A 23925-nucleotide genomic window follows, 5' to 3' on the forward strand; every position below is an offset into this window, starting at 1 on the left:
ACGTATCAGCCTGTATTACCTTTTGTATCATGGCGTCAGTTTTATGTACATATGGGATGTGTTTTATTTGCAGTTGTCAAAGAAGGACCATGGTGAATATAAGGCAACCTTGAAAGACGAGAGAGGTCAAGATGTGTCTGTCCTTGAGATAGCTGGCAAAGGTAGAATAAAACCTTCTTCCTTCTACTAAAAGGAAATCCACTTCGCCAGCAGGATGAACTGTGTGATAAAGGCACAGCGTCTGTATCCTTAGTACATATTGTTTCTTTAGCGGGGACACAGGAAGAGAAAACAGATTTGTACTTGAGTTGCATTCAAAGCTGTTTGAGTGTTTTAGAACAAGGTATGATATTACTCTGGGCTTCAATGAAATGCTGTCTTAGTTCACCTTCAGGAGCCAAGTTCTATCTTGTGACAAATGTATTAAAGTGATTGAAACAGTGATGAAGAGGTTCAGTTAAATGTATGGTCGGATTTATGTCGAGCAAAATGTTCCTTGTTTAAAAAGTGAATAGATTAGAAGGATTTATCGCCACACGTGAGCCCTTTATGGATAACTATTGCCATTTTAATGTTTCATTTTTCAAATGAACATCCTGATTCCCTGTATCAATTTAATTAAACATGAAAATGCTGCTGATAAAATTAGACACCGTAATGGTACGTTTCCTTCTTCCTTTCAGTGTACGAGGATATGATTTTGGCCATGAGTAGAGTCTGTGGTAAGTAAATGCCTTCTAACTTTCAAGTCATTTTGGTGCTAAAATTGCTATTTCCCGAGAAGGGCATTTTCCACAGCTAATGGAACCACAGTGCATCTCCTGTGGACAGGCCCCAGATTCAACGGCGGAACAGTTACCTGACGGCCTCGGTGATGCTTTTTAAGGGGGTTTTCGGCATTATATGCAGAATATGTTTTTCTTAAAAAAAGAAAAAAGAGAGACAAAACAAACTCAGTTTGGACTCCCTAATTAGCCACTTCTTATAATTTGCCTTAGGTCAACTCCGATGATGCTTTGTCCATAATTGCTCTCAGCGTCTGCGTTACAAATGCTGAATAGCGATAATGAATTTTGAAGCCTCTGGTTTTGTGTCTGGTTTCATACATACTAAACCACTTTTTAGCTTTGCAGATAAATTCTTCCTCTCTATTTACCCTTCCATGGAAACTGTGAGAACAAAGATGTTGGTTATTAATTTGATAATAATAGCTTAAGGGCTTTCTGCTGATAATAAAATTTTACGGCTGTGGGCTTTCTAGAGGTGACCTAATTGATGTCATCAGATCAGGCAGCTAAGGCCCGGAGCAGTTAGGTGGCTTAACCACGGGGCTCTGGAAGCCGGTCAGGACCAGAAGCTCACATCTCTCCCAGGTCTGAGCTCAGCTGCTGCCCCGTAAGGTTTTTCGGTCATTCTTCTGGAAAACTTCTGACGTTTATTTTTTCATCACTCTCTCAAAACGTCCCCGTAAGATAGACTGTTCCTCTTTGCTTTTGCTTGTCACGTAGGTGACCACATTTTGAATGAGTTTTACTGCTGATGATTATTAATGGGCCGAATGCCACTCCATGGTGTACACGCCACTTTGCGCAGGTACATGAAGCCACTTGAAAGGCGGCTTCACGCTTATGCTCCATGGGATGACCTTGCATTAAAGCATCATGTGACCTGTAACATTGGTGATGCGAGTGGTCGTGGTGTCTTGAAAAGTGAAGGTACCAGTGAAGGGGACAGAGGTAGTTTCCTATTGTATTCTCGTGATCTTGGGTCCCAGATGCCCGAGCCTGGAAGGACCACGTGTGTCTTACTGAGAGTGTGGTGGGCAGAGAGAAGGCACGGGACACACGGCATCACGTTTCAGCCTCTGTCCTCCCGAGGAGCCAGGCCCTGGGTCTACTGGACGCTGCGTGTTCAGTGCTGTTGCAGCCGGAAAGGAGCAGAGCAAGCGTTACCCGATCTACGAGGTGGCTGTGTTAGTAGCAAGCGGGGGCTTCTCCGCAGCCCACGTGCGCGCCCCGTTATCCCAGAGCTTACCCGTCTTCCCGGCCGTCCCGCTCAGGCTGCAGTGGGCTCTCCTCGCAGCCTTGAGGTGTCGTGGCCGTCTGGGGTGTCGGTCCGGGTGTGACATCTGTGCTTCCCACGTCCCCTTGCTGCATCCATCAGGGACCTCGGTCACCTCCATCCTCTGTCCTCTGACCTCAGGGAAGCTGTGCCTCTGCCTCTTCTGTGTCTTCTGAGAGCCCTTGGGGGTGCTGACGCCCAAGCACATACTCAGACACGCTCACACGTACACACACCCTCACTTCTCCTCCACCTGCCCCCCCGCCCCCCAGGAATATTCTTAATCCTTGAAAACGCCATGATTCCTGCTCGGGTTCCAAGTGGGCTCTTGTCACCTGCAATCAGTGGCTTTTTAGACCTAATGCAGCCCCGAGTTGGTCTAACCAATAGCAGACAGCGCTGAGCGCGCCACTCCTGAAACAGCCGGAGTGAAGATGGGTACGCGTCCTCCGTGCTCTGCTGACAGTCACGTGGACGCTGTGACGCGAGTCACGGTCTCGCCACGCGTGTTGGGTGCCTCTGCCTGTTGAACGAGGGTCCAGCTCCAACCGGGAGAGGCGTTTTGGGTCAAACTCTATAGTTCCACGGAGCAGCGTCAGACGTAATACTGGGTTGTTGTAAGGAGTACTTCTGAATTTTCAAGTAGAGAGCTGTCAGAACAGTGATTTCCTGTTTCCTGGAGCACAGAAACGTTTCCCTATTCGTTTTCTTGGCTTTTAAACCAAATTTCCCTTCAGAGCTTGGGGGGGGGGGCGCGGTGTGGGGAGATAGTGTTCCTGGAGCTTCTAAGTCCAAACAGCCTCTGGGGTTTGCATGTTGGGAAGCAATCAGTGGCTCTTCTTGGGGACCCCCCCCAAATTTTGTTCGAATTTCAGGGCCAACTAGAGGCTTTGGATAAATATGGGATCCTCACGTCAGCCTCCCGGGCTTCCTCCTTCCCGACCCTGATCCCACAGAGAGGATCCTGCAGCGGCTTGTGGGTGGCAGAGTGTAGGAGGCTTTCCTGCCGGGTCAGCTAGCAGCCCACAGAACAGAACTGTTTGTTCTTCGTGTCCCGAAGGTTAAAGGCTGTGCTTGGCTGTGAAGCAAACCTGCTGTCATAGAGAGAGTTAGGGTTCCTCAACCTCTTCATCCTTATAATAAGGAATTTGGACAAGGCGACATCCAAGTTCTCATCCAGATGTAAAGTTCTGTAATTCTCTGGCTGCAAACAAACGCGTTATAAAAATCGATGCCAAAGTTACAGTTCTCTGCGTGGATGATGCTCTGTGTGTATGTGTGAACGTGCACGTGCTTCTGTGTATGTGTGTGCATGCCTTTGACATTCCTCTTCATTTCCATGCTGACTTTTGAGATGGAGAAAGCACAATTGGAGACTCCAAGTCCTTGGTTAGGTTTTCGGCATCTCCATGAACTGTATCTGACAAGACGTGCTGAGGGACTCTGTATTTTTGCAGAACCTTGGAAGAGACCCACATTATCTAGATGAGGACTCTGGTCACCGAGAAGTTGTGTGACTTGTCCTGGGTCACTCAGTTAACCACTAGCAGAGTATTCTCATGTCCCTAGATTAGGAGTCCAGCCTTCCTTCTACAGCACTTCGGAACTCCCCCCTCATCACGAGATGTGTATTCTAAGACGTTACCCACCCAGCTCTTTAACGTTGGCAGTCCTTCAATTTTACAAAAATGTCTAAGGTGTATTTTGCCTAAAGGGGGCCAAGCTTAAACTGTATACCTTGATTTTTAATAGTTATAGAACTCTGAAATGTCTAATCAAATAACTTTAAGAATCAGTTGTGAAACAGAAATACCAATGGCAGAACTTACTTTCGGTGTGGCGACTGTGTAGATTAAATACCTATCTGGTTAAATTTTGTCTAATAAGATATAAATGCCCCTTAAGCCTTCAGAATCAAGGCTCAGTAAGGATGCAGCGGATATAAAATCAGAAAATAGGGCTACAGCTTCCTAGGTCATGTTGCCCTGGTCAGCGTCATTCTTGGAAGTCAGGCTCTTGTGATCTGATTACTTGGAACATGCATCCTGCCACCCTTTCCTCCCTGTGGTGGGCGAAGTTAATCATCTGTTGATTTTCTAGCTGAAATGAAACCCATCTGGTTCTGTGGGGTAGCATTTAATTCTGTGTGCAGGGCTTGATTCTCAGTATTTAGGGAAAATGCCAGGCACCATCCTTGCATTTGAGCTGAGAACTGCTCTCCTGTCTGTCCGTTTCATGGATGGTACCTTTCCCTCCTCCCCGCTTGATTGGAAAACCTTGTGGGCTCGTGATCATTTACCGACTGCCAGTGTAGTCTGAAAAATGACCCTCGGCTTGAAGCTATTTGGCCTCTTTAAGACTGCAACATTTCCGTATTTTTGTGCTCAGGGATGGGCAGCTTGTTACCCTCTGCATCTGGTCAGCCCACTGCCCTCCCCCATGTAGGGAGAAGCAAAGCGGAGGAAGGGGTTTGAATAAAAATCATTTTCTGCCTTTCTCTCTGGGCAGGAGTAGAGAGAAAGAGGACGCCAGAGGCCATGGAGGTGGGGCATTCAGCTAGACGGGCTCCAGCCACGGAGCTCCATGAGGGGATTCCCATCCCTACATCATTTACATGGATTTTCCAGAAAGTTCTATAGGGGATTGAGTGCCTAGGGGCTCCATTCCCTTCAGGGGAAAGGTTATTTTAGCAAATGCCAGGAAGAAGGAGTGGGGAGATGCAAGAAGTTGGATGCAATCTTGCAGACAGGGCAGACCCCGTCAGTTTGGAATCTCATCTATATGGGAAGCTTGTGTGTGGTCTAATTTATAAGTTGATTCCTGTGGTAATGACGGGATGGAAGTGGTCAGGGATGTGAGAAGTGCCCTTAGGGAATATTTTCTTGGGGCCATTTGAGTTCCTTGATGCTATTGTCAAAGAGATTTTCAGATAATTTTGGTGTGGCAAAAGCTTACTTAATGAATGAACATGGCCTGGGCAAATGGTAAGGATTTGTGGCTGACGGATGTTAGAATATATGCGTGAGGATGCATTTACAGCAGGATGTAACCTGGCCACAGGGCTTGTCCATCCTCACACAGCACAGACGGCTTTCCTCAGATCTGAGTATGTTTTATTTTCTGCAGGAGCCTCTGCTTCTCCACTGAAGATACTTTGCACCGCGGAAGAAATAAGACTTCAGTGTTTCATGAAATATTTCACCGAAGAAATGAAAGTGAACTGGTACCACAAGTAAGTGTCCATGTGCCGTGGACTGTGGCCATGCCATCCATGGGGCGGTGCCCAGGGCTCACGGCTGGGACACGCGTTCATAGCCAAGTCTGCTCAAGACTTTGTAGTTTTGAGAAATGATGACAGCCTTGGGCTCGGGGAGGGACCATCACAGAAACTGGGGGGGCAGGGAGTGGGGGGTGGAGAAGGAGAAAGATAAAGATGTGCCTGAAGGTACTGGAGACAAAGTTCTTCAGGGTTTTGGTTTGGACAAAGGTGGTTTTACTGGTGACACACATTTTGTCTGGAATCCAGCAGAGCTAATGGAAAAATAATATTTGGAAAAGGTGCTCCAGATTTCCAGTCTGTTGGTTTCTCACTAGATTGATTAAAGAGAAAAGGACCAAAACAAACTTAATTGTACGTAAAAGAAGAAAGCGAGAGGGATGAAACCCTGTACAAACAGCAGGTTTTCTCTGTATTTCATGTCTGCTGCTGGTTGCCTGTCCAGGTGGGCATGTTCGCTACTAAAACACTGGAGAATCTCATTATGGTCACAGCATGTGGACGAGTGCCTGCCCCCAGCCCCCTGGAGTTTGCCCTTCCGACCATCCCCCCAGGGTTATCTCTAATGCACTCCGTCAAAGGGGGCGGATGGAGCGGGGACCATGGTGTCTGTCTCTAACCTGAGGACATGGGCAACACTTGCAGGCCAAGTTTTCAGTGATGTCCATATACCAAAGTCATCTGCTCCTCCATGGACTGGGACCTCAGAGTGTCCACGTCGTGCCTTTAGATGTTATTTTCCCTAATTAACATTTCAAAAGGCAAACTTCATGCTTATGACTACTTTACTTGTAAAAGCATTATTGAGGTGAATCTATTCGTGAGTAAACCGAAGTGCTGAATGGATAAATGTCTTGGGATGTCTTTTTCCTATTTACATTTTGACGTGCTGTGCTTTTGTCTTAGATGTTAGTTATGATCAGAAGCATAAACTAAGAAGATGTACTGACGTCTTAGTGCATCTGTGTTTGGAATCCTGCATCTCTGTTTTTGGTAGTTAGTATGGAAATCTGTATCGGGTGCAGTCACTGCAGGTCCCATACTAAGGGGTTTGTGGGGAAGTGGCTTTTTCTGGAGGATTCCAACAACAGGAGCTTTGAAGATTGAAACTCTGGTGTAGTTTTGTGATGTAATTGTTGATAAGGATATATTTTTTAAAACCAATGAGTAAATGTCTATTTCTAGCTGAATCAGACCTTCTTCTCCTGGAAAAGGAGAATGAATCACTTCCTTCTCTCGGCTTCTTTGTTATTCACAGCCTATCATCTTTCAGTAAGTTGTGTGCAGCTGTGATAAGGGTCTTATCTTCCCTGGGAAACGCGTCTGTCCCCTGCAGGAGGCTGCTGCTTCTCCAGCTTTGCCTCCCAGGGCACGGTTAGCTCTGTGCTGGGTGCCGGGCGTGCAGAGTTTAAATACATGCCACATCCCACGGGAACACGTGCCTGGGCACGCGGGTACCTGTATGTTGTGTTACCGTGTGTTATACACTTCACGCACATGATTTCATTTAACCCTCACAAAAGCCCCATGAGCTTGGTATTAATACTCACGTTTTATAGATGTGGAAACTGAGGTTTTGCAAGCGGAAGATAAATCATTCGTTCAAAGTCATGCAACTAGTAAGTGAAAGAGCAGGGATCGAACACTAGTTGGTCTGATTCTGGCCACTACGGTGCTGAGGGCCATCCAGCCGAAAGGAGGGGACTGATTGCAGGCGGACAGACAGACTGAGAGATAAGGGCTCGAATCACACGTCTGCCTCATCAAAAAAGTTGTGTCAGAAGAAACCATCCCTAGAGACCAACAGAGCTCGTGGTCGTGTTGCAGATTTCCACGGACTCCTGAGTGTGGTTGTTGCCATGCCTTCTCTTCTCCAAGCAGAATCAACACAAGTATTTCTTCAGTTCTTTAATAACTAAAATATAACCTTTAGTTATTTTTTACTACTTGACTATTACATAGTATTCAATGCTATGTTAACCTTTATTTTATAGTTATATTCTATCACCGAAATATAACCTTGGTTATTTTTCACTATTTGACTATTAAGTAAGTTCTTGTGAGGCAATACTTGGAAAAATAGAGAATAATATAACACATTTGTTGAAATAACAATCTGCGGGAACTCCCTGGTGGCACAGCGGTTAAGAATCTGTCTGCCAATGCAGGGGACACGGGTTCGAGCCCTGGTCCGGGAAGATCCCACATGCCGTGGAGCAGCTGAGCCCGTGCGCCACAGGTACTGAGCCTGCGCTCTAGAGCCCGGGAGCCACAACTCCTGAGCCCGTGTGCCACAACTCCTGAAGCCCGCGTGCCACAACTACTGAAGCCCACGTGCCTAGAACCTGTGCTCCACAACAAGAGAAGCCACCGCAAGGAGAAGCCTGTGCACCGCAATGAAGAGTAGCCCCCGCTCGCCGCAACTAGAGAAAGCCCGCGTGCAGCAACGAGGACCCAACACAGCCAAAAATAAATAAATAAATAAATTTATTTTTTAAAAAAGAAAGAAATACAATGTGCTGCTGGATGCTAAATGGCCCACCTAACAGAGTCAGGGACGCCCAAGGGAGACTCGAGCTGTGGTCCTGAACATTCTGTGCCAGTGGGTGGCGAGAAATCAATAGAGAATGGTGAGGATTTGGGGAAATGGGGGCGTCAGCAAGGCCGATTGTTCTTTGACGAAATGCTGAGTAAGACATCGAGGGCCACTTAGAAGAAATGCTGAAACCTATCTCAAACAAGTTAGAAGCATACGAAGGGGAACTCAGCAGACATGTCCCTTTGCAAAAGGATTTTGTTCTCTTGCTCGAAGGTGAAATTATTCTGTCATCGAGAAAGGGCTAGACCTCCAATTGCTAAGTATGGACCACTGAAGACTTAGAAGCATCACAGCCACTGAAGATGCCACATGGCCTCTTTATAGAAGAAAACGCTTTGGATTTTAATTCAAACGGGAAATTTCACATGGAGAGGCCCCTGAAATCTCAGTGAAGCCTGGAGCTCCCTGGGGGAGGGGAGATGTGGAGCAGCCACGCAGGTGCGCCCACCACCCCTTCCCACCCTCTCCTCCAGCCCCTCCCCACACCCTGCAGGGACCCATCTCCTGGGTTTCTTTCGCACAAACGAGCAGGCACACCTAGGCTTTCTTCCATCCTCCTCTTTCTTACCTTAACATAAGATGTTTTAAATTTAGCTGGGAGTGAAGGGATTTGGGCATGTTTTGTGATCCAATAATAAAACCAAGGAAGAGGTTTTATCCGACTTGGCCCATTTAAGTCCCAAAACAATAACAAATAGTCCTTCGAGGCAAAGTCACTGTCTGGGGGTAACAGTGATAACAGATTCAGTGCAGCCAGCAGCTGTGCTTTGCTACCAGGACTTGTTTGCCTTGTTATAAGTTGGCTAATTCAGCAGAAGCCAGCCTTAGCGGGTGTAGGGTGAGGGTGGGACTGCTGATCAGGGAGGGTTCTGGAATTCACCCCAGGGGTGGAGCCAGGCTGGGGGCTCTGAGCTGGGAGGGGGAGCCAGGTGTGGGGGGGGTGTCTGCTGCTGGCCCTCTGCTGGCGGGTAGCTTCACATGGTGTCTGGGAACAGCATTTGTGCCCAGTCCAGCAAGGCGTCGGGGCTGTGACAGAGGCGGGGTCAGAACTCAGGTCAGGGCTTAGGATGGAAGGCGGGTGGCTCCTTTCTGGAGCTGAGCTCAGGGTCACGCGCCAGGCGGTGCACATGCTGGCTCAGGGGGCCGTGGGCTCCTGCGCTAGAGCCCAGGTGGGGTTAGGGCTCTGAGAAGGGCACCCAGCGGGTTGCGTGTGGTTTGGCGTTTGGTGGACTCCCCCTCTAGCGCAGCGTTCACTCCTCGTCCTGGCTGAGCCGATGCCGCGGTCATTCTCCTTTTGCGACTGGATTCTTTCACTCAGCATAATGTCCTCCAGGCCCATCTATGTTGTAGCAGGGGTCAGAATTTCCTCCCTTTTTAAGGCTGAATAATATTCTATTATAGGGATGGGCCACAGTTGGTTTATCCATCATCTGTCGATGGCCACTTGGGTTGGTTCCACCTTTTGGCTACTGTGAGTCGCGCTATTATGAACACGAGTGTACGAATATTTGTTCGAGCCCCTGCCGTCAATTCTTCTGGGTGTGCCTCCACTGGATCACGTGGTGACTCTATTTTTAACTTTTTGAGCAGAAAAATGCCATACAGTCAAGAGTATTTGAGTCTATTGCCTATTACCAATAAGCATATGTTAAACCACAAGGTATCTTTAAAAACTAAGTATCAGGTTTAATTTCAGAAGGTTTTCAGAGCTGAGCTGCTGATGTAGTTAGTAAATGTATAATATCTAGAAAAATCTATGATGACACCAGCTCCAGCCGGTTAGAGGAGGCTCTCCCTGAAAGATGTGTAATATTGCCCCACAGGTATCGTGCATATAATATGCGATTCTAAATTGAGTATGTCCCTGTGACTTTTTCAAAGGGATGCTAAGATTGCATCGGGTGAGCACATGAGAGTTGGTGGGAGTGAGGAGATGGCCTGGCTGAAGATCTGCGAGCCCACTGAGAAGGATAAAGGGAAATACACCTTCGAGATTTTTGACGGCCAAGATACCCATCAACGGTCACTTGACCTGTCCGGTCAAGGTAAGATCATTATTCTTTAGCACCTAGTAATTTTGTACTTAGGGATGACCTTAGTGATCAAGGATGCTGAGAGGGAAGCTATCTGATTTTACCACTTTCATTCAGAGAACATGACTTCATTCATTTGGCTGTTTCATTAAGCAAACCAATCAGTTTTCATGAAGCAAAGTCACGAGCAGGGCAGCTAAGGGAATGAGTAAAAGCCGAGCACGTTCAAACGGTTACTAATGTACAAAATATTTCCTTGCAGCTTTTGATGAAGCGTTTGCCGAATTCCAGCAGCTCAAGTAAGATTTGCATGCTTGGCTATTCTGTTTCCGTCTGGGGTCCAGATGACGTGGTGTCGTTCTGGCTGGGTGTGGGAACATCTGTGGACGCCTAGCTGACCCAAGGAATGTGATCTTCCTAGGAACTGGGATTAAAAATAACAATTTAAGCCATTCCGTGTTTAGAAGAAGGCATTCTTCTAAACTGTAAATGCATCTATCAATTAATTTTAGAGTTATAATAACCCTGGGTTATTTTTTTTTTTTTTTTTTTTTTTTTTTTGCGGTACACGAGTCTCTCACTGTTGTGGCCTCTCCCGTTGCGGAGCACAGGCTCCGGACGCGCAGGCTCAGCGGCCATGGCTCACGGGCCCAGCCGCTCTGCGGCATGTGGGATCTTCCCGGACCGGGGCACGAACCTGTGTCCCCTGCATCGGCAGGCGGACTCTCAACCACTGCGCCACCAGGGAAGCCCAACCCTGGGTTAATTTAAATGAATTTAAATGCTGAATTTCTGAAATAGGTATAATTGTAGCAACACATCACACAGAGCAATTTTTTAATGTTATATATTTAGGTTCTTTTTTAAAACTTTATATTTCTAGGGCAGTTTTAGGTTCACAGCAAAATTGAGAGGAAGGTACAGAAAATTCTCATTTCTTTTTAGCTGAACAATATCCCAGTGTTTAGAGCAACTTTAAAGAATAAGTGGGGATTTCTAAACATGTGTGTAATGTTTAGAGCATCCGACATGGAGAACAGTCTTTGTCTCGTACTAGATTTTTCAGTAAATATTTGTTGAATGGATGAATGGACGATTTAGGTAAATCAAATACCAACATTTTCAAAAATATCTAAAAATCTCCAACGTAATCTGGCGAAAAAGAAACTTTTCTGTGAGTTTTATCAGCTGGAAGACAGGGCAGTGGGAAACGGCAGGAAAAGTACATACATACGGGTCCTCAGACCCTGTGACCCGAATGTGTTCTTCTAGGAGAAGCAAACACGTTTCCTCGTTCATTTTGCTTTCATCTCTAAGAAACCTCTGAAATGTGTGATGCTTTTGGTTGATAGCATTTGCTCATGACTCTTTTATTCTGTTCTCTGCCCCCCTTTAATTTTCAGGGCAGCTGCTTTTGCAGAGAAAAGTAAGTACATGTTAGATTATAGCAAGCACAAAATATTATTTTGGGTGGGGCAGAGGGTCTGTACTTAAGGGTGTTCATTTTGTGCATTGAATAATAGACAGCAAACCCTGTCGCCCGCTTGGAAACCCTCAGGACTGTCCACAGCCCCTGCTGCTCTCACCTGCTCATCCCCAGCTTCCCCACAGCCCGCCTTCCAGCTCCGCCACCCCCTCCCCCCCCGGCCTCCTTTCTGCCTTCACCTTCCACCACCTGTTCTGTGTCCTTTCACGAGCTGGTCAGTCAGGAGCGGCCACCGGAGGAGGCTCAGGACAGGGCCAGGAAGGACAGTTTGTTGGGCTCTCGGGTCCTAGAGGCAGGTCCCCGCCGGGCATGTGGGGGGATGGCCAGGGGGTCAGGGGGCGGAGGACAGGACGGAGGGAAGATTGAGGGCACGGCCTTTACTGGGGTTTCCAGAGGAAAGGCAGGCGGGGCGGGGGGAACACGTACGATTGGCTGCTTTTAGTGATTTTGCCGGGCTTTGGGTGACAGGGCTGCCCCGAGCCGCCAGGCACCCGGCCCGGGTGTTTCGGGCAGAGGAGGGTCACCTCCCCGGGGGCGGGGCAGGCGGAGGAGGCCGGGCCTGGCCGGGCTGTCGGCAAAGGTCACAGGCGGGCTCCTGGCTGGGCCCTTGGCTGGTGGGGGGTCGTCTCTGCCCAGCCAGGCGGGACTTAAGATGTCAGAGCATCACAGTAGACAGAAAATGAAAATATACCTGCAATACATCCCCCTGCAAAATCCCCTCTCCAGAGGCCAGGCCCCCAGTTCCCAAACTAAATTACAGAAGGACGGGGTCTGCCCTGTGTTGAGCCCCTGCTGAGACTTTCCTCCTCACGCCCGGCTCACGGCCGCGTTTCCTCTCGACCGTTTCACGACCCCCGTGCTCGGAGTCACTTACCCCCTGCTCCCACCCTGCACCTTAGCACGGGTCCCCCCCTACGGTGTGCCTTGCCCTGTGTCCTCTCCCGGGCCAGCGCTCCCCTCCCAGCTCCTGCTGCGCGCCTCGGTGCTCAGCCCAGGGCCCGACCCCCAGCATCATCCCCGTGGACGGTTTTCTCAGCAGAGGCGCTTTGCTCTTGCAGATCGCGGCAAGGTGCTCGGCGGCTTACCCGACGTGGTGACCATAATGGAGGGAAAGGTGAGGGCAGGCAACGAAGCGGGGGGTCCCCACGGCAGGCCCAGTGCCAGCAGCCGGTGTGGAAGGGGGCGTCCTGGGTCCTGCTGGGCCCGGGCTGCCTCTGGGAAACTTGTGTCCTCAAAGGAGGGACTAGTCTAACCCTCCGAATGCACACAGGGCCCCTTTCCCATCACGGGGAGACACGTTACGTGGTGTGTTTGTGACACCCGGTGTTTCCAGGCCCGGTGTCCACCTGGCTCTGATGCCACAGGTCCTGGGGGCCGGTCGAGGGCGTGAATGAAGGGGCAGGCGGGCCCCACCCACACCCTCGCCCACGCGACCCACCCGCCTCGTGTGAAATAAAAAGAGCAACCTCTGCTCCAGCTGTCAAGGTCATTTTGGGGTGCATAAGGGAAACCATTTATTGGAGTTATCATCAGTCACCTGTCGCTGGAATTACTGATATCTATTGGTACTTCTCTGGGCGCTTGAGTGATTCCATCTCAGTGTCACGGGGACATAGCTACTTGAGAGAATTTTTATTAGGCCAAAACACGAAAACGTAGAGCCCTTTTCTTTCGCAGCTGAGGGAAACCTGGCGAGCTGTACCTGCAGGTCATGGATTGAGGATTAGCAGTAGTTTTACTTTATCCTGGACCGAAAGCATGCTTTGCTAAGTGTCCACAATGCAGTTTATCATAAGACAACGCAGTCTCTGGATTTGCCAGAAGAACTGGTAAAGGGAACCCATGAGTCTGAATATAAAGGAAATTTAGAACCAGGCTAAAAATATCTACTGAAAAACCCAGAGCTTGATTGCCTTGAAATTCTTTAATCAACTTATGCATGGATTAGATCTGGGAACAAATAGAAAAGATTACCTTTGAGTTTTCTCTCCAGCTGCCCCAGGAAGCTGTGAACTTCCTGCTCTTTTTGGATCCCTGGTGTCTAGTGTGGTGCCTACATATGTAAAGAGCATGTTGACTAAATAAATGTCCTGAAGGGCAGATCAATAGCCGAGTGGGTGGAGGGCCTAGGCTGCTCGGAGGCCGCCAGGCTTTTCTTTCTCTAACTCTCCCCTCTCTGCCCACCCTCCCCCCAAGACCTTGAACCTGACCTGCACGGTGTTCGGGAACCCGGACCCGGAAGTGATGTGGTTCAAGAACGACAGGGACATCGAGCTGAGCGACCACTTCTTGGTCAAGGTGGAGCAGGCCAAGTATGTCAGCATGACCATCAAGGGCGTGACCTCCGAGGACTCGGGCAAGTACAGCATCCATGTCAAGAACAAGTACGGGGGCGAGAAGATCGACGTGACGGTCAGCGTATACAAGCACGGGGAGAAGATCCCCGACGTGGTGCTGCCCCAGCAAGCCAAGCCCAAGCTCCTCCCCGCGTCCGCGTCCTCGCCCACCCAGTGAGGGGCGGCCCAGGAGCCAGACGGCGCGGGTGCTTGTTCCCAGCTGGTGACAAGGACCCGCGGCGCCCAGCGTGGCTTGATAGTCAATCGTGCGTTACAGTTTTAGTCTTCAGGTTTGGTGATTAGGGGTTTCTGTCCTTCTAAGCTGAAAGGCGGATATTTTCCGGGAGGCTGCACCGCTGTGTCTGCAGGCGCTGGACGGGGTGGGTTGGAGGTGAGCTGACGTTGCGCTGGGGTCGTGCCCTCTAGTGCCCTCAGGCCTAGGGGCTCTGAAATGCTGGTGGGATAGCGTGTGTGCCTCCGTACTCTCAGCTCTCTCTTGCTTCAGGTGAATAAAACTTTAAAAGGCAACTTGTGGTGTCTCTCCTGTACCATCGCGTCCCCAGCACATCTGCCTGCTCCCCTCTGGCTTGTTTAATTAGGGGTCACAGTGCAGCTTCACAGCTGGAACAAGCAGGTGATGCACCCCGAGCGGGGAGCCTGGGGCGGGGGCCAGACTCCCAGCACAGCCCGCTGCCCCCAGCAACTTCCCCGTCAGGACTTGGGCCCGAGGCTACTGGACTGGGAAGGTGACGTCTCATACGGGCTTAGAAATGTCCACGGGATGTAAAATCATTGTCAGGAAAACAAAATACATAGACGGCTGCATGCTTTTTGAGTGTGCTAATTAAGGCATTTCGAAGGGAAGAAAACTCATTGGAAACAATCACAGTAGTGGTCATGGGGGGAAAAGCGAAACTTGGGTGTTTGCAGAAGATCTCTTGGTGAAGATTTAAAAATGTGTGGGGTGAACATATCCTTTCTTTGAACTTTTTCCCTTTTTTGGAAAGAGGCTGAAATTCCTCTGGCATAAAAATCCTATGTCCGTATTTTAGTTTTGTATTAAACATATTGTTCCGTAACAGAGAAAGCTTTGAGAGTCCAGAATGTTCTCTCTCTGTGTCATGAAGGCCAATCCAAACTCTATGACATTGGATTATATTTTCCTAAGGTAATCAAAGAAATCCTGAATTGTAAGTACATCCCTCATGACGCCAGCCAGCTGAGCAGGCTTCTGTGAGTCTCGATACGAATTTTTAGAATCATTTTGACCTCTTCTGTCGTACAGGTGATCTTTAGCCGAGTTTCTTATTACTGCAAAGTCCACCAGTGTTTCCGAGAACATCGTTGGCAAGGGTAGACCCAGGCAGATTTCTCTATATTTGGCCTTTATTTAGTTAGAAAGAACTTGCTTAATTTTTAGTTTAGTCATTTTTGTTTAGCCGTGGTAAAATTCCCTCTGGGTCCCAAGCCCTGAGAATCTGGGGCAGATGGGGTTCCTGGTCTGAGTCCAAAACCTGAGAAAAAGGCGCTCCGAAGTCGAGGGCGGACGCAGACCGTCGAATTCCCTTTCCCGGCTTCTTTGTTCTGTCCGGGCTCTCAGTGGATTGGATGAGGCCGCCCACACTGGGAGGATGGCCTTCACTCAGTCTGCAGGTTCAGATGCTGATCTCGTCCAGACACACGACCTCACAGAAACGCCCAGAAACACTGTTTTCCCAGCTCTCTGGGTATCCCTCAGCCCTGCCCAGGTGACACACACAATCAGTCTGCCCACTACCACAGGGTGCGGTGGCCTCCCCGGGGGGCACGTCCAGAAGCACAATATCCCACCGTCTTTCACTGGAAGTTGAATTCCATCGTGCGACCCGGGGCAGCCGCTCTGTGTCCCTGTGCGGCTCACAGGCCACCATCTGCGGGGGCACTTTAGGGCCATGTAAACACCCTGCTCCTCGGCGCTTTCGCACCCGGATTTTAGCGCCCACTGATAAGTCTCGTCTGAATCCATCTTCGTTCCGATGGTTGAGGAGGGTGATGCTTCCGACAGCTGCACCCTCCAGGCTTCTTACTCAGCATCCGGCTCTGAGCAAGGGTCCCCTCCCCGTCAGGCGTGGGTTCATGTCTATGCGAATGTCTGTATTTATCTATCATCCTCAGCTTGGACCTACGGGTTCCTGTTTTTCTCAGTGGATTGTAATATTTTACTGTCCTTATTTTCTCTTATTCCCAAATTGTCCAGCTTCAGCTTGAACACCCATGTTCTGTGTTTGGCACCTGGTGTGGGGAGTCCCCTTTCTGGGGGTTTTGTCTGGGTGTCACCCGTACCTCCGACCTCTCAGCATCCGCAGGCTGGAATCTTATGAGGACTTGCCTCCTGGTCATTGGAAGTTTGCGGTGACCTTTGTCCCCTAATACCGCAGACGTCAAGTTCACATGCGGCTTCATGTTCACTCCTGCCTCAGTATGAAAGCTCGTGATGAGACACATCTGCCTCTGTTTCACGACCTCAGGCCTTGGTAAGGACGACCCCTTGCAGAAACGCAGTGCTTGGAGCCCAGGTCCAGCACCGAGTTCCAGCTCAGCGAACGGCCAGCTTTTTATTATGGGCAAGTCATTTGGATTCTTTTTTTTTTGGAAAACATAATATTTAATTATCATAGCATAAGGTACTCTTTTTTTTTAAGGTAGAATAAAGGTTTAATAGAAATATAATCAGACACAAAGACAGATGAAAATACCCTCCCATGTACCTTTTCTTTTTTGAATGTATACATTTTTTTATACAGCAGGTTCTTATTAGTTACCTATTTTATACATATTGGTGTATACATGTCAATCCCAATCTCCCAGTTCATCCCACCCACCACCACCACCCCCACACACACTTGGATTATTTTAAGTCTTGTTTTCTTGTATCTACAAAAATGGAGGGAAATGATGCCTTTTACGAGTGAGTGGGATATGCATTCTGATAGCTCAGTTATAGAAAGAGTGAATTTCAAATTCATATGATTATGAAATGTGGTGGGTGAGGGTGGAATGGGGGCTTCTAAAGGAATCAACCATCAGTTAAAAATGTCTAGTCCTCTGGCCATCTCGTGAGAATTGTTAGGTATAAATGCATATGAATCAATCATGGAAGAAGCCTTCATCTGGGAGGAGAACAGGCTGAGCAGGTGGGAACGTAAAGGACTGAAGTGTGACTCGGCATTTGTAAAAACGACGCTTCACCAAACTGATGATGTCACCAGACGTCAGCTTCCAGAGCTGAGACAGGACCTACTAAGGGGACCACAGACCGAAACATTGTTCTGTAGCTTAAACATTCCTACTAGCTGCTTATCACCCAAAGAATATGTCACTGCTTCTGGGTGTATGTTCAAAGGGAGTGAGATCACTGTCTTGAAGAGATACCTGCACCTCCATGCTCCCTGCAGCGTTATTCACAACAGACAAGACATGGCAACAACCTGGGTGCCCATCAAGGGTGAGTGGAGAAGGAAGATGTGATGCGTATTTGTGAACACACACACACACACACACACACACACACACACACACAGTGGAATACTGCTCAGCCATAAAAGAGAATGAAATGTTGCCACTTGCAACGACATGGATGGGTGTCCAGGGCGTTGTGCTCAATGAAAGAGCCAGGCAGATAAAGACACACACTGAATGATCTCCCACGTGAAATTTAAAGAAGCTGAACTCAGCAACAGAGAGTAGGATGGTGGTTACCAGGGGCTGGGGGGTGAATGGGGAGATGTTGGTCAAAGGGCACAAGCCTGCAGTTACAAGATGAGGGAGTTCTGGGGGTCTAACGCACGGCACGGCGACTACAGTTAATCATACTCCATTGCATACTGGAAAGTCGCTAAGAGATCAAATCTCAAATGTCCTCACCACGAAAAAGAAATAGTAACTATGTGATTTGAGGCCATGGCGGGGTCACCGTTTTACAGCAGACACACGTGTCAAATCATCCTACATCTGAAACTCATGCAATGTTATACGTCAGTCATATTTCAATACACCCAGGGGAAACGTCTGTGTTATCTTGTTCAACTCACGTGGGAAATACAGAGATTTTTGCGTCTTCTCAAACTGGGCATCGAGATTGCCCATATCCTATTTTTAAGCAATAATTTTGAAGTTACCTCATTCACGTGCACCTCTCTGCCCTCAGGCCTGGCCAGAATGAAGCCGCGTGGCTCGCTTTTCAAGCTTCAGAAGGGCTTTTGGGCCAAAGCAGAGCTTCCTGCAGTCAGAGCGCCCAGGACCAGGGTGGGTCCTGATTGTGTAGGATTCAGTCCCCCTCACCTTCTGTCAGGTGAATCCTGGACACCAGCGCCCTTCCTAAAAGAATCTGCCACTTTCTTTAGTCAATAAACATGAAAAGGAAGCCCATTCCTGATGCTGATCCCACCTGCATTTCCGTTTTCAGAAAAGGAGGCCCGTGCTGGATAGTTACCTCTATGGTGGAAAGTGAATGATGCCATTACTAGGGCTTGTATTTCATACGTCTGCCTCATTCAGCCCGTGTCAAGTGTGCTGCTTTCAGTAAAACGTGTGGGGGTTTTTTTCCATGAAACGTTTTTACCCAGAAGTGCAGTGAGAATCCACATGTGAACGTTAATGACTTAGAAAATTAAAAACCATAAATAGAGAAATTTCATAAAAAGTACACTCGCATTAACGATGGCATGAAACACATGAACAGACGCATTATTTGTGACATATCTGAGAGTATCTCATTAGTGGTTGGATATTTATGAAAGTGTTTTTAAAAAATGGATTCAAACAATTTTTTAACTAAATGAAGGTCCGTTTGTGTGTCTATCGACGGGGGGGGCGGGGAAGTCGGTAACTGGAGAGCGAAGGCTTTGTTTCTACTTCACAGAAAGTTGTTTCTCACGTTTGGGGTTCTGGGCTAATGCTTGAGAGAAGTTGGGGTTCTGTTAAGGTGGGCTTCCAGCAAGGGTGAGAGCTGCATTAGGAATGTGATCAAGGACACTGGGAAGTTGGGGTGCCTTCGCATTCTCAGGGGGGAGCGGTAGGGGGGACTGTCTATGGAGGTCAGACCGGCGCGGTTCTCCTTATTTTCTCCAGGAATGGGGGAGTCTAGGCCTGGCGGGGCCTGACCTCAGCTCACCTTTCCAAGCTGGATGTTGGGAAAGGAGGTCCTCAGCAGATGGTCAGGCAGCGTCAAGAGAGGAAGGTCCCACTTTGTGTTCTGTGTTTTGGTTATTTTTTAATTGACTTACTGGTTATTATGTGATTGTTAGACAGTTATGAGAAACCAGTAGGAAGATGGCAGAAGTCACATAATTTCATGAAACCACTTTGTGGTCTCACCGCTGGACTGATCCCGTCCACCGTGGCCAGCCGACGGCCCACCAGTTCCAAAGCGTCTTCTCTTTAAACCGTCTGGAAATTTCCAGACTCTGACCCAGACGGCCCTATGGCTGCCCTCCGTTTGGTGACCTTAGGCAGGCTTCCCCCCCGACTCGACTCGAACCTGTGACTCCCTCAGAGATGCAGGGAAGCCTTCCCCTCTGCCGGTTTCACAGCCCGGGCCCTGGAGCCCCTCTGCGATGCGACCATCAGGAGGACAGGGCCCCGTCTCCCAGTCTCTGTGGGTGCCAGAGCGTCACTCCAGGCGGCTCCCAGTGGCAACCACAGCCCGGGGAGTTCAGGTCAGATTTGCCGCCGGTTAGTTTATTCTTTAGAGATAAGGATCCCTCTTCCCCACCCCCCCCACCCCCCGCCACAACTCTTGGACCCTCCCTTCCCCATCCCCCCACCATGTCCCTGTTTAAGCTCCCAGCGCCTCTGCACCGAGGGGCCAGAGGGCCCAGACGCCTGAGCTCTGAGGACACTGCCTCTGCCAGCCTCGCTCTGGGCGCCGGGCACAGTCACCGACTCAGGTCCTCCTCCGTCCGCTGTAAAGCGGGGACAGTGGTGGACCTGACCCCCAGGCTCTGGATGAAGCTTGCTGGTCACGTGACGAGCACAGAGAAGGCGCTGGGGCCGGTGCCCGGTGCACAGCAAGTGCTGCGAACGTGCTTGCTCTCATTACGACCATCACTGTATGACTATTTAATAGTAACATTTAGTATTTAACCCAGATTACTTTCCTCTTGGCTTTTTTTCCTCTTTTTCCTCATCCACACTTTGTTGCTTTTTCTCAACCATCTTTTCTGTGATTTTATGTCAAATTTGAGGCCGCTCTTCACCATTTCTCTTCAGGGAAGTTTCCCACGAGTCGGGGCCCGTCCCCGCCCTCACGGCTGCTTGCGTGGAGCTGCGGAGCCGCAGGAGGGTGTTTGCCTCTCTGTCCCCACGCTCTCTAAGCATTCATTTCAAACTGAGGCCTTGGGGATGGTTGGGGATGCTGGACTTGTCCTCCTTTCCTTCAAAATTGTCGTTTTGCTGCCTCAGCAGTAGAAGAGGGGATTGTGGGTAATTAGTGGCAATAGTTCCATAGCGACATAGGGTCACGCTTACCTCTCCATCACGGACGTTCGCAGGCCACACCGTGGCTCTGGTGTGAAGCAGTGCGCCACGCCTGGCCTCACACTTCTCTCCACATGGTGCCACGTCACACGCAAGCACACGGCAGGATCAGCCTCACACACCAGCCTGGCGACCGTGGTCCCTCCGGGCAGTGGCAGCCGATGGCACGGGAGCTCCCGTGACCTGTGACCCCTCGGGCCGCAGCTCAGAGATGCAGCACGGCCGCCCGCGGGCAGGGGGACAGGATGGTGGCCGGTCACTCAGAAGGCAGGTGGGCTGAAAGGATGCACTACCGGCAGGGTTTTCATAAAAGCCTTTGCTTTCCTCGCATCACCTTTGATGTGCATCTTGTTTGCTGGAAAAAGAACTCAATATAACAGCCTTTCCAAGGCCCGCTTCTCCGCGGTGCTGGGTTTTAAGCTCAGATGAGTACTGGCGGCTTCAAAAGGTTTCTTGGTCCTCAGTGCGAATCTGCCCCAGACCCAGGTTCAGCCCCTTTCTGCCAGCACTCTGTCGGCTGCGTTCCCACAGTTCCCGCTTGGAGTGAAGTGATGAGACAACCCAGCCCTTAGAGATACTAGTTCTCAGCCTCGGGAACAAGCTCTCAGTGCTAAATTAATGAACGTGGAGAAAGCTCTCCCAGCCCGTTCCTGTGCTCGGGGCCCTGAAACCTCTAGATGGCACTCGGAGAACAGGTACTGAACGCCTGCCTGCACGGGCAAACCAGATCCATCTTTTTGATGCAAACACATCGCTTAGTGAATGGAAAATTATTAAAGGCATTATGCGTATCCCAGTGACAAGGAGAGGTCCGGCCAATTACTGTGTCCAGGAAATAGCAGGTCATTGTGAAGGCAGTAATACAGCCTCTTAATCTTCACGTGATACACATTAGAAGGAATAAAACATACCTTGCGAGATATTACAAGGCTCTCATTACATCAGTGAAGTCATAAAAAGATGTGATCTATCTATACATTAAGTTTGGGGTATGAATTTTACATATTCCGTGTTTCAAAGAGGCACGTCAAACGCAGCAGGCGCCCTCATTTTTCAAAGCAGTAAATTACAGTATTGGAATTTTTCCCAAGATGATGGGAAGCAAATGATGCCGCGGAGCTATCAGGTGAGGGGGTGGGATCTGAACCAGAGGAGTTTCTGGATCTTCAGGGAGCTGTGATCTCCCAGGTGCCCTTGTTTGTCCTTGAGTACTTTCTCAGTGGTTGCCCTGCTTCTCGATTTTTCAAAGGACTTTTTCACAGTGCATGTTTGGGAGAGGAAGCTGCCAGGGGGCATTAGCAATCCCTATCACCTTTTGTCTCATAGTGAACAAACATGGTTAGTTTGGGGGATCCCTTTTAATTTTTATTGCCCCTTGGATGTATAGTTAAATAAGAAGTGGAACAAAAGATTACACATAACAATCTCTCTCTTTTTTTTTTTCTGGCTTAAGATAGTTGAAAATCCATTTAAACCTCATTTTCGCATAGAATTATGATGGTATTTTTTAAACAAAGGGGGCATATAAAAGAGGTACATTAAAGGGGTATTAAAAACGAAAATGAAGATAAACAATCCCCACTCCATGCAGCTTTACGACGCCAAGGCCACACCACGTCTGCTCCTCTGCTTCCTGTTCATCACTCCGCTCCCTACTCCAGCTCTCACTCCCCAGCCACACTACTGTATCTGCTTTTATTTTACTAAAGATGTTCCTCCGCTTCTCCGGTAATGCAAACGTCGTTTCTTTCGTTGCTCTTAATACATTGCTGTAGAAAAGCGGTGAACACAGCGTCGCAGGGAGAGCTCAGGATTTAGTCCTGGCTCTGTCGGAACCCAGCTGCACAGCAACCTTGGGCAAATCTTCTTTATCTTTCTGTGCCTCAGTTTCCTAATCTGTAAACGTGGGACCAGCAGTTCTCCAGCTGAGCTCCATCCACGTACCACAGGGGTGTCACTGCATCACCAGCTCCCCAGCACACTTCGGGCCCCGCCATCATGACGCTCAGCTTTCGTCTCGTATGCGGGACTTTCCAGAAGACTCCTTTTCAACAGTTTCTTGGGATTTTTCAGGCAGTTCAAAAGTTGCCTAAAGTACTTCTCAGATCTGAATTTTAGGACGGCAGCTTCTCTGTCTGTCGTTTTGACGAGGAGTCAGTTCAAGACCTCAGCTGCCAGCCAGTGGGCGCGCAGAGGGCGGATGCAGTGCAGGCGCAGGTGGGCTGGGCAAACACACGTGCTCCAGCAGGGAGCTGGGCTCCAGCAGGTTCTCTGGTTTCAGGGACGGCTCCTTCGCCCAGGATGTCCATGCTTTTGGCTTTGTTCCCATGTCCTAGTTGAACCACGGAGAGCGTTTAAAGAACCAGATCACAACGTGGTAAAGGATGGCTGACCCCCGGAGACCACCAGGTGAGAAACAGAGAAGCAGGTCGCCTTTGAGACTACCTGCCACCTGCAGGAAGCCGGCTCTGAAGGGATGGAGGACGCCTTAAGTTCAGCAGGGCGTTCATTAACCAGGCAGGGAGTCAGGACCCTGGGGACAGCAAAGGGGCTAGAAGGGACCTGGAATCCAGGGACAAACCTTCTGAGCATTCAGGCCCCAGACAGCTCAGCGCTCTGGGTGAACGGAGGCGGGAGGCCCAGGGCGGCCCATGCTGGGAAAGGAAGGGGCACAGTGAGCTGCAGTGGGGGAGCCTGCTCCAGCCGGTGGGTGGGGCCTCTCCAGAAGGTGGGCGGGGCCTTTCCTACAAGTGGGCGGCGCGTTCTCCAGCTGGTGGGTGGGCGTGGTGCTTGCTATACCCGGTGGCCGGGGCCTTGGGGCCCCCACCCCTTCAAGACCCCGCTCAAGGCTGTCATCTGGTGGCTAGAGTGACTTTTTTAGATGCCCCAGTTCTTTTGACCAATGGAAGAAAATGCCTGGGCAATATGTCTCCTTGTTTTCCCTTCTAAAGATTAAAAGAAGAAAAAGAAAAAGCCAGTGCTCCTGTTTATCAACTAGGCTACCTAAGTAAAGGGATGCTTAAGTATTTCCCACCCCTACGCCACTGCTACCTGCCTTACGGTCTTTTGAGAAAATGATCTGTCGGGCTCCAGCCATGTGCTCGCTCGTCACCCGCTCATTCGCCCCCTCACCCCGGGAGCGCTGGGACCACCCAGCCCCGCGCCCCCCACCGCGCAGCGGTCAGTTCATGTGATCGCTGCTCATTACAGCTTTGCATGAAGCAATGGAGGCGGCGAACGTTGCATTTTTCCAGCAAGAATTCACTTCTTAGGCCTGAAGTTCCCGTGTTCAGCTGGCAGTGCGTCTTAGCCGCCGTCCGAGGCTTGGGGACCCCGGCCTAGGCCACGTTTCCAGGCCCTCTGCTCCTGCCACCAGGGGCTTCACAATCCTTTACATATTAAAAAAAATTGTAGTAACAGCACTTCTGGGTATTTGTAGGAGGAGTTTTTCTGCATTACCCTTGTCTGCCATGTTTCTCGGAAGGGCACTCTTAGGGAGTGTGAGTATAAAGATGGCAGGTGAAGATGTGTTTTAATTAAGTCCCAGCCTTAAAGGGTAACGCAGGGGACATGGGCTCTCACACATGCAGATTCCTTCATGTGGGTCGCAGCGTTTG

At 49.5% G+C, this 23925-nt stretch overlaps 1 protein-coding gene across 2 annotated transcripts in view; it reads left to right on the plus strand.

Moving 5' to 3' along the window:
• MYOM2 (myomesin 2) overlaps positions 1 to 14320 on the plus strand; it is an 82643-nt gene extending 68323 nt beyond the window's left edge. For both annotated transcript variants that reach the window (XM_067721885.1, XM_067721886.1), the window contains exons 30-37: positions 74 to 161; positions 684 to 722; positions 5188 to 5293; positions 9819 to 9982; positions 10233 to 10269; positions 11374 to 11396; positions 12515 to 12570; positions 13653 to 14320. In XM_067721885.1, the coding sequence (XP_067577986.1) occupies positions 74 to 161; positions 684 to 722; positions 5188 to 5293; positions 9819 to 9982; positions 10233 to 10269; positions 11374 to 11396; positions 12515 to 12570; positions 13653 to 13970 (831 nt within the window). In that variant the 3' untranslated portion in view covers positions 13971 to 14320. The remainder of the gene's footprint in view (positions 1 to 73; positions 162 to 683; positions 723 to 5187; positions 5294 to 9818; positions 9983 to 10232; positions 10270 to 11373; positions 11397 to 12514; positions 12571 to 13652) is intronic.
• The last annotated feature ends 9605 nt before the right edge of the window (positions 14321 to 23925 follow it).

The sequence above is a fragment of the Pseudorca crassidens genome, chromosome 21, assembly GCF_039906515.1.
Source record: "Pseudorca crassidens isolate mPseCra1 chromosome 21, mPseCra1.hap1, whole genome shotgun sequence".
Taxonomy (NCBI): Eukaryota; Metazoa; Chordata; class Mammalia; order Artiodactyla; family Delphinidae; genus Pseudorca; species Pseudorca crassidens.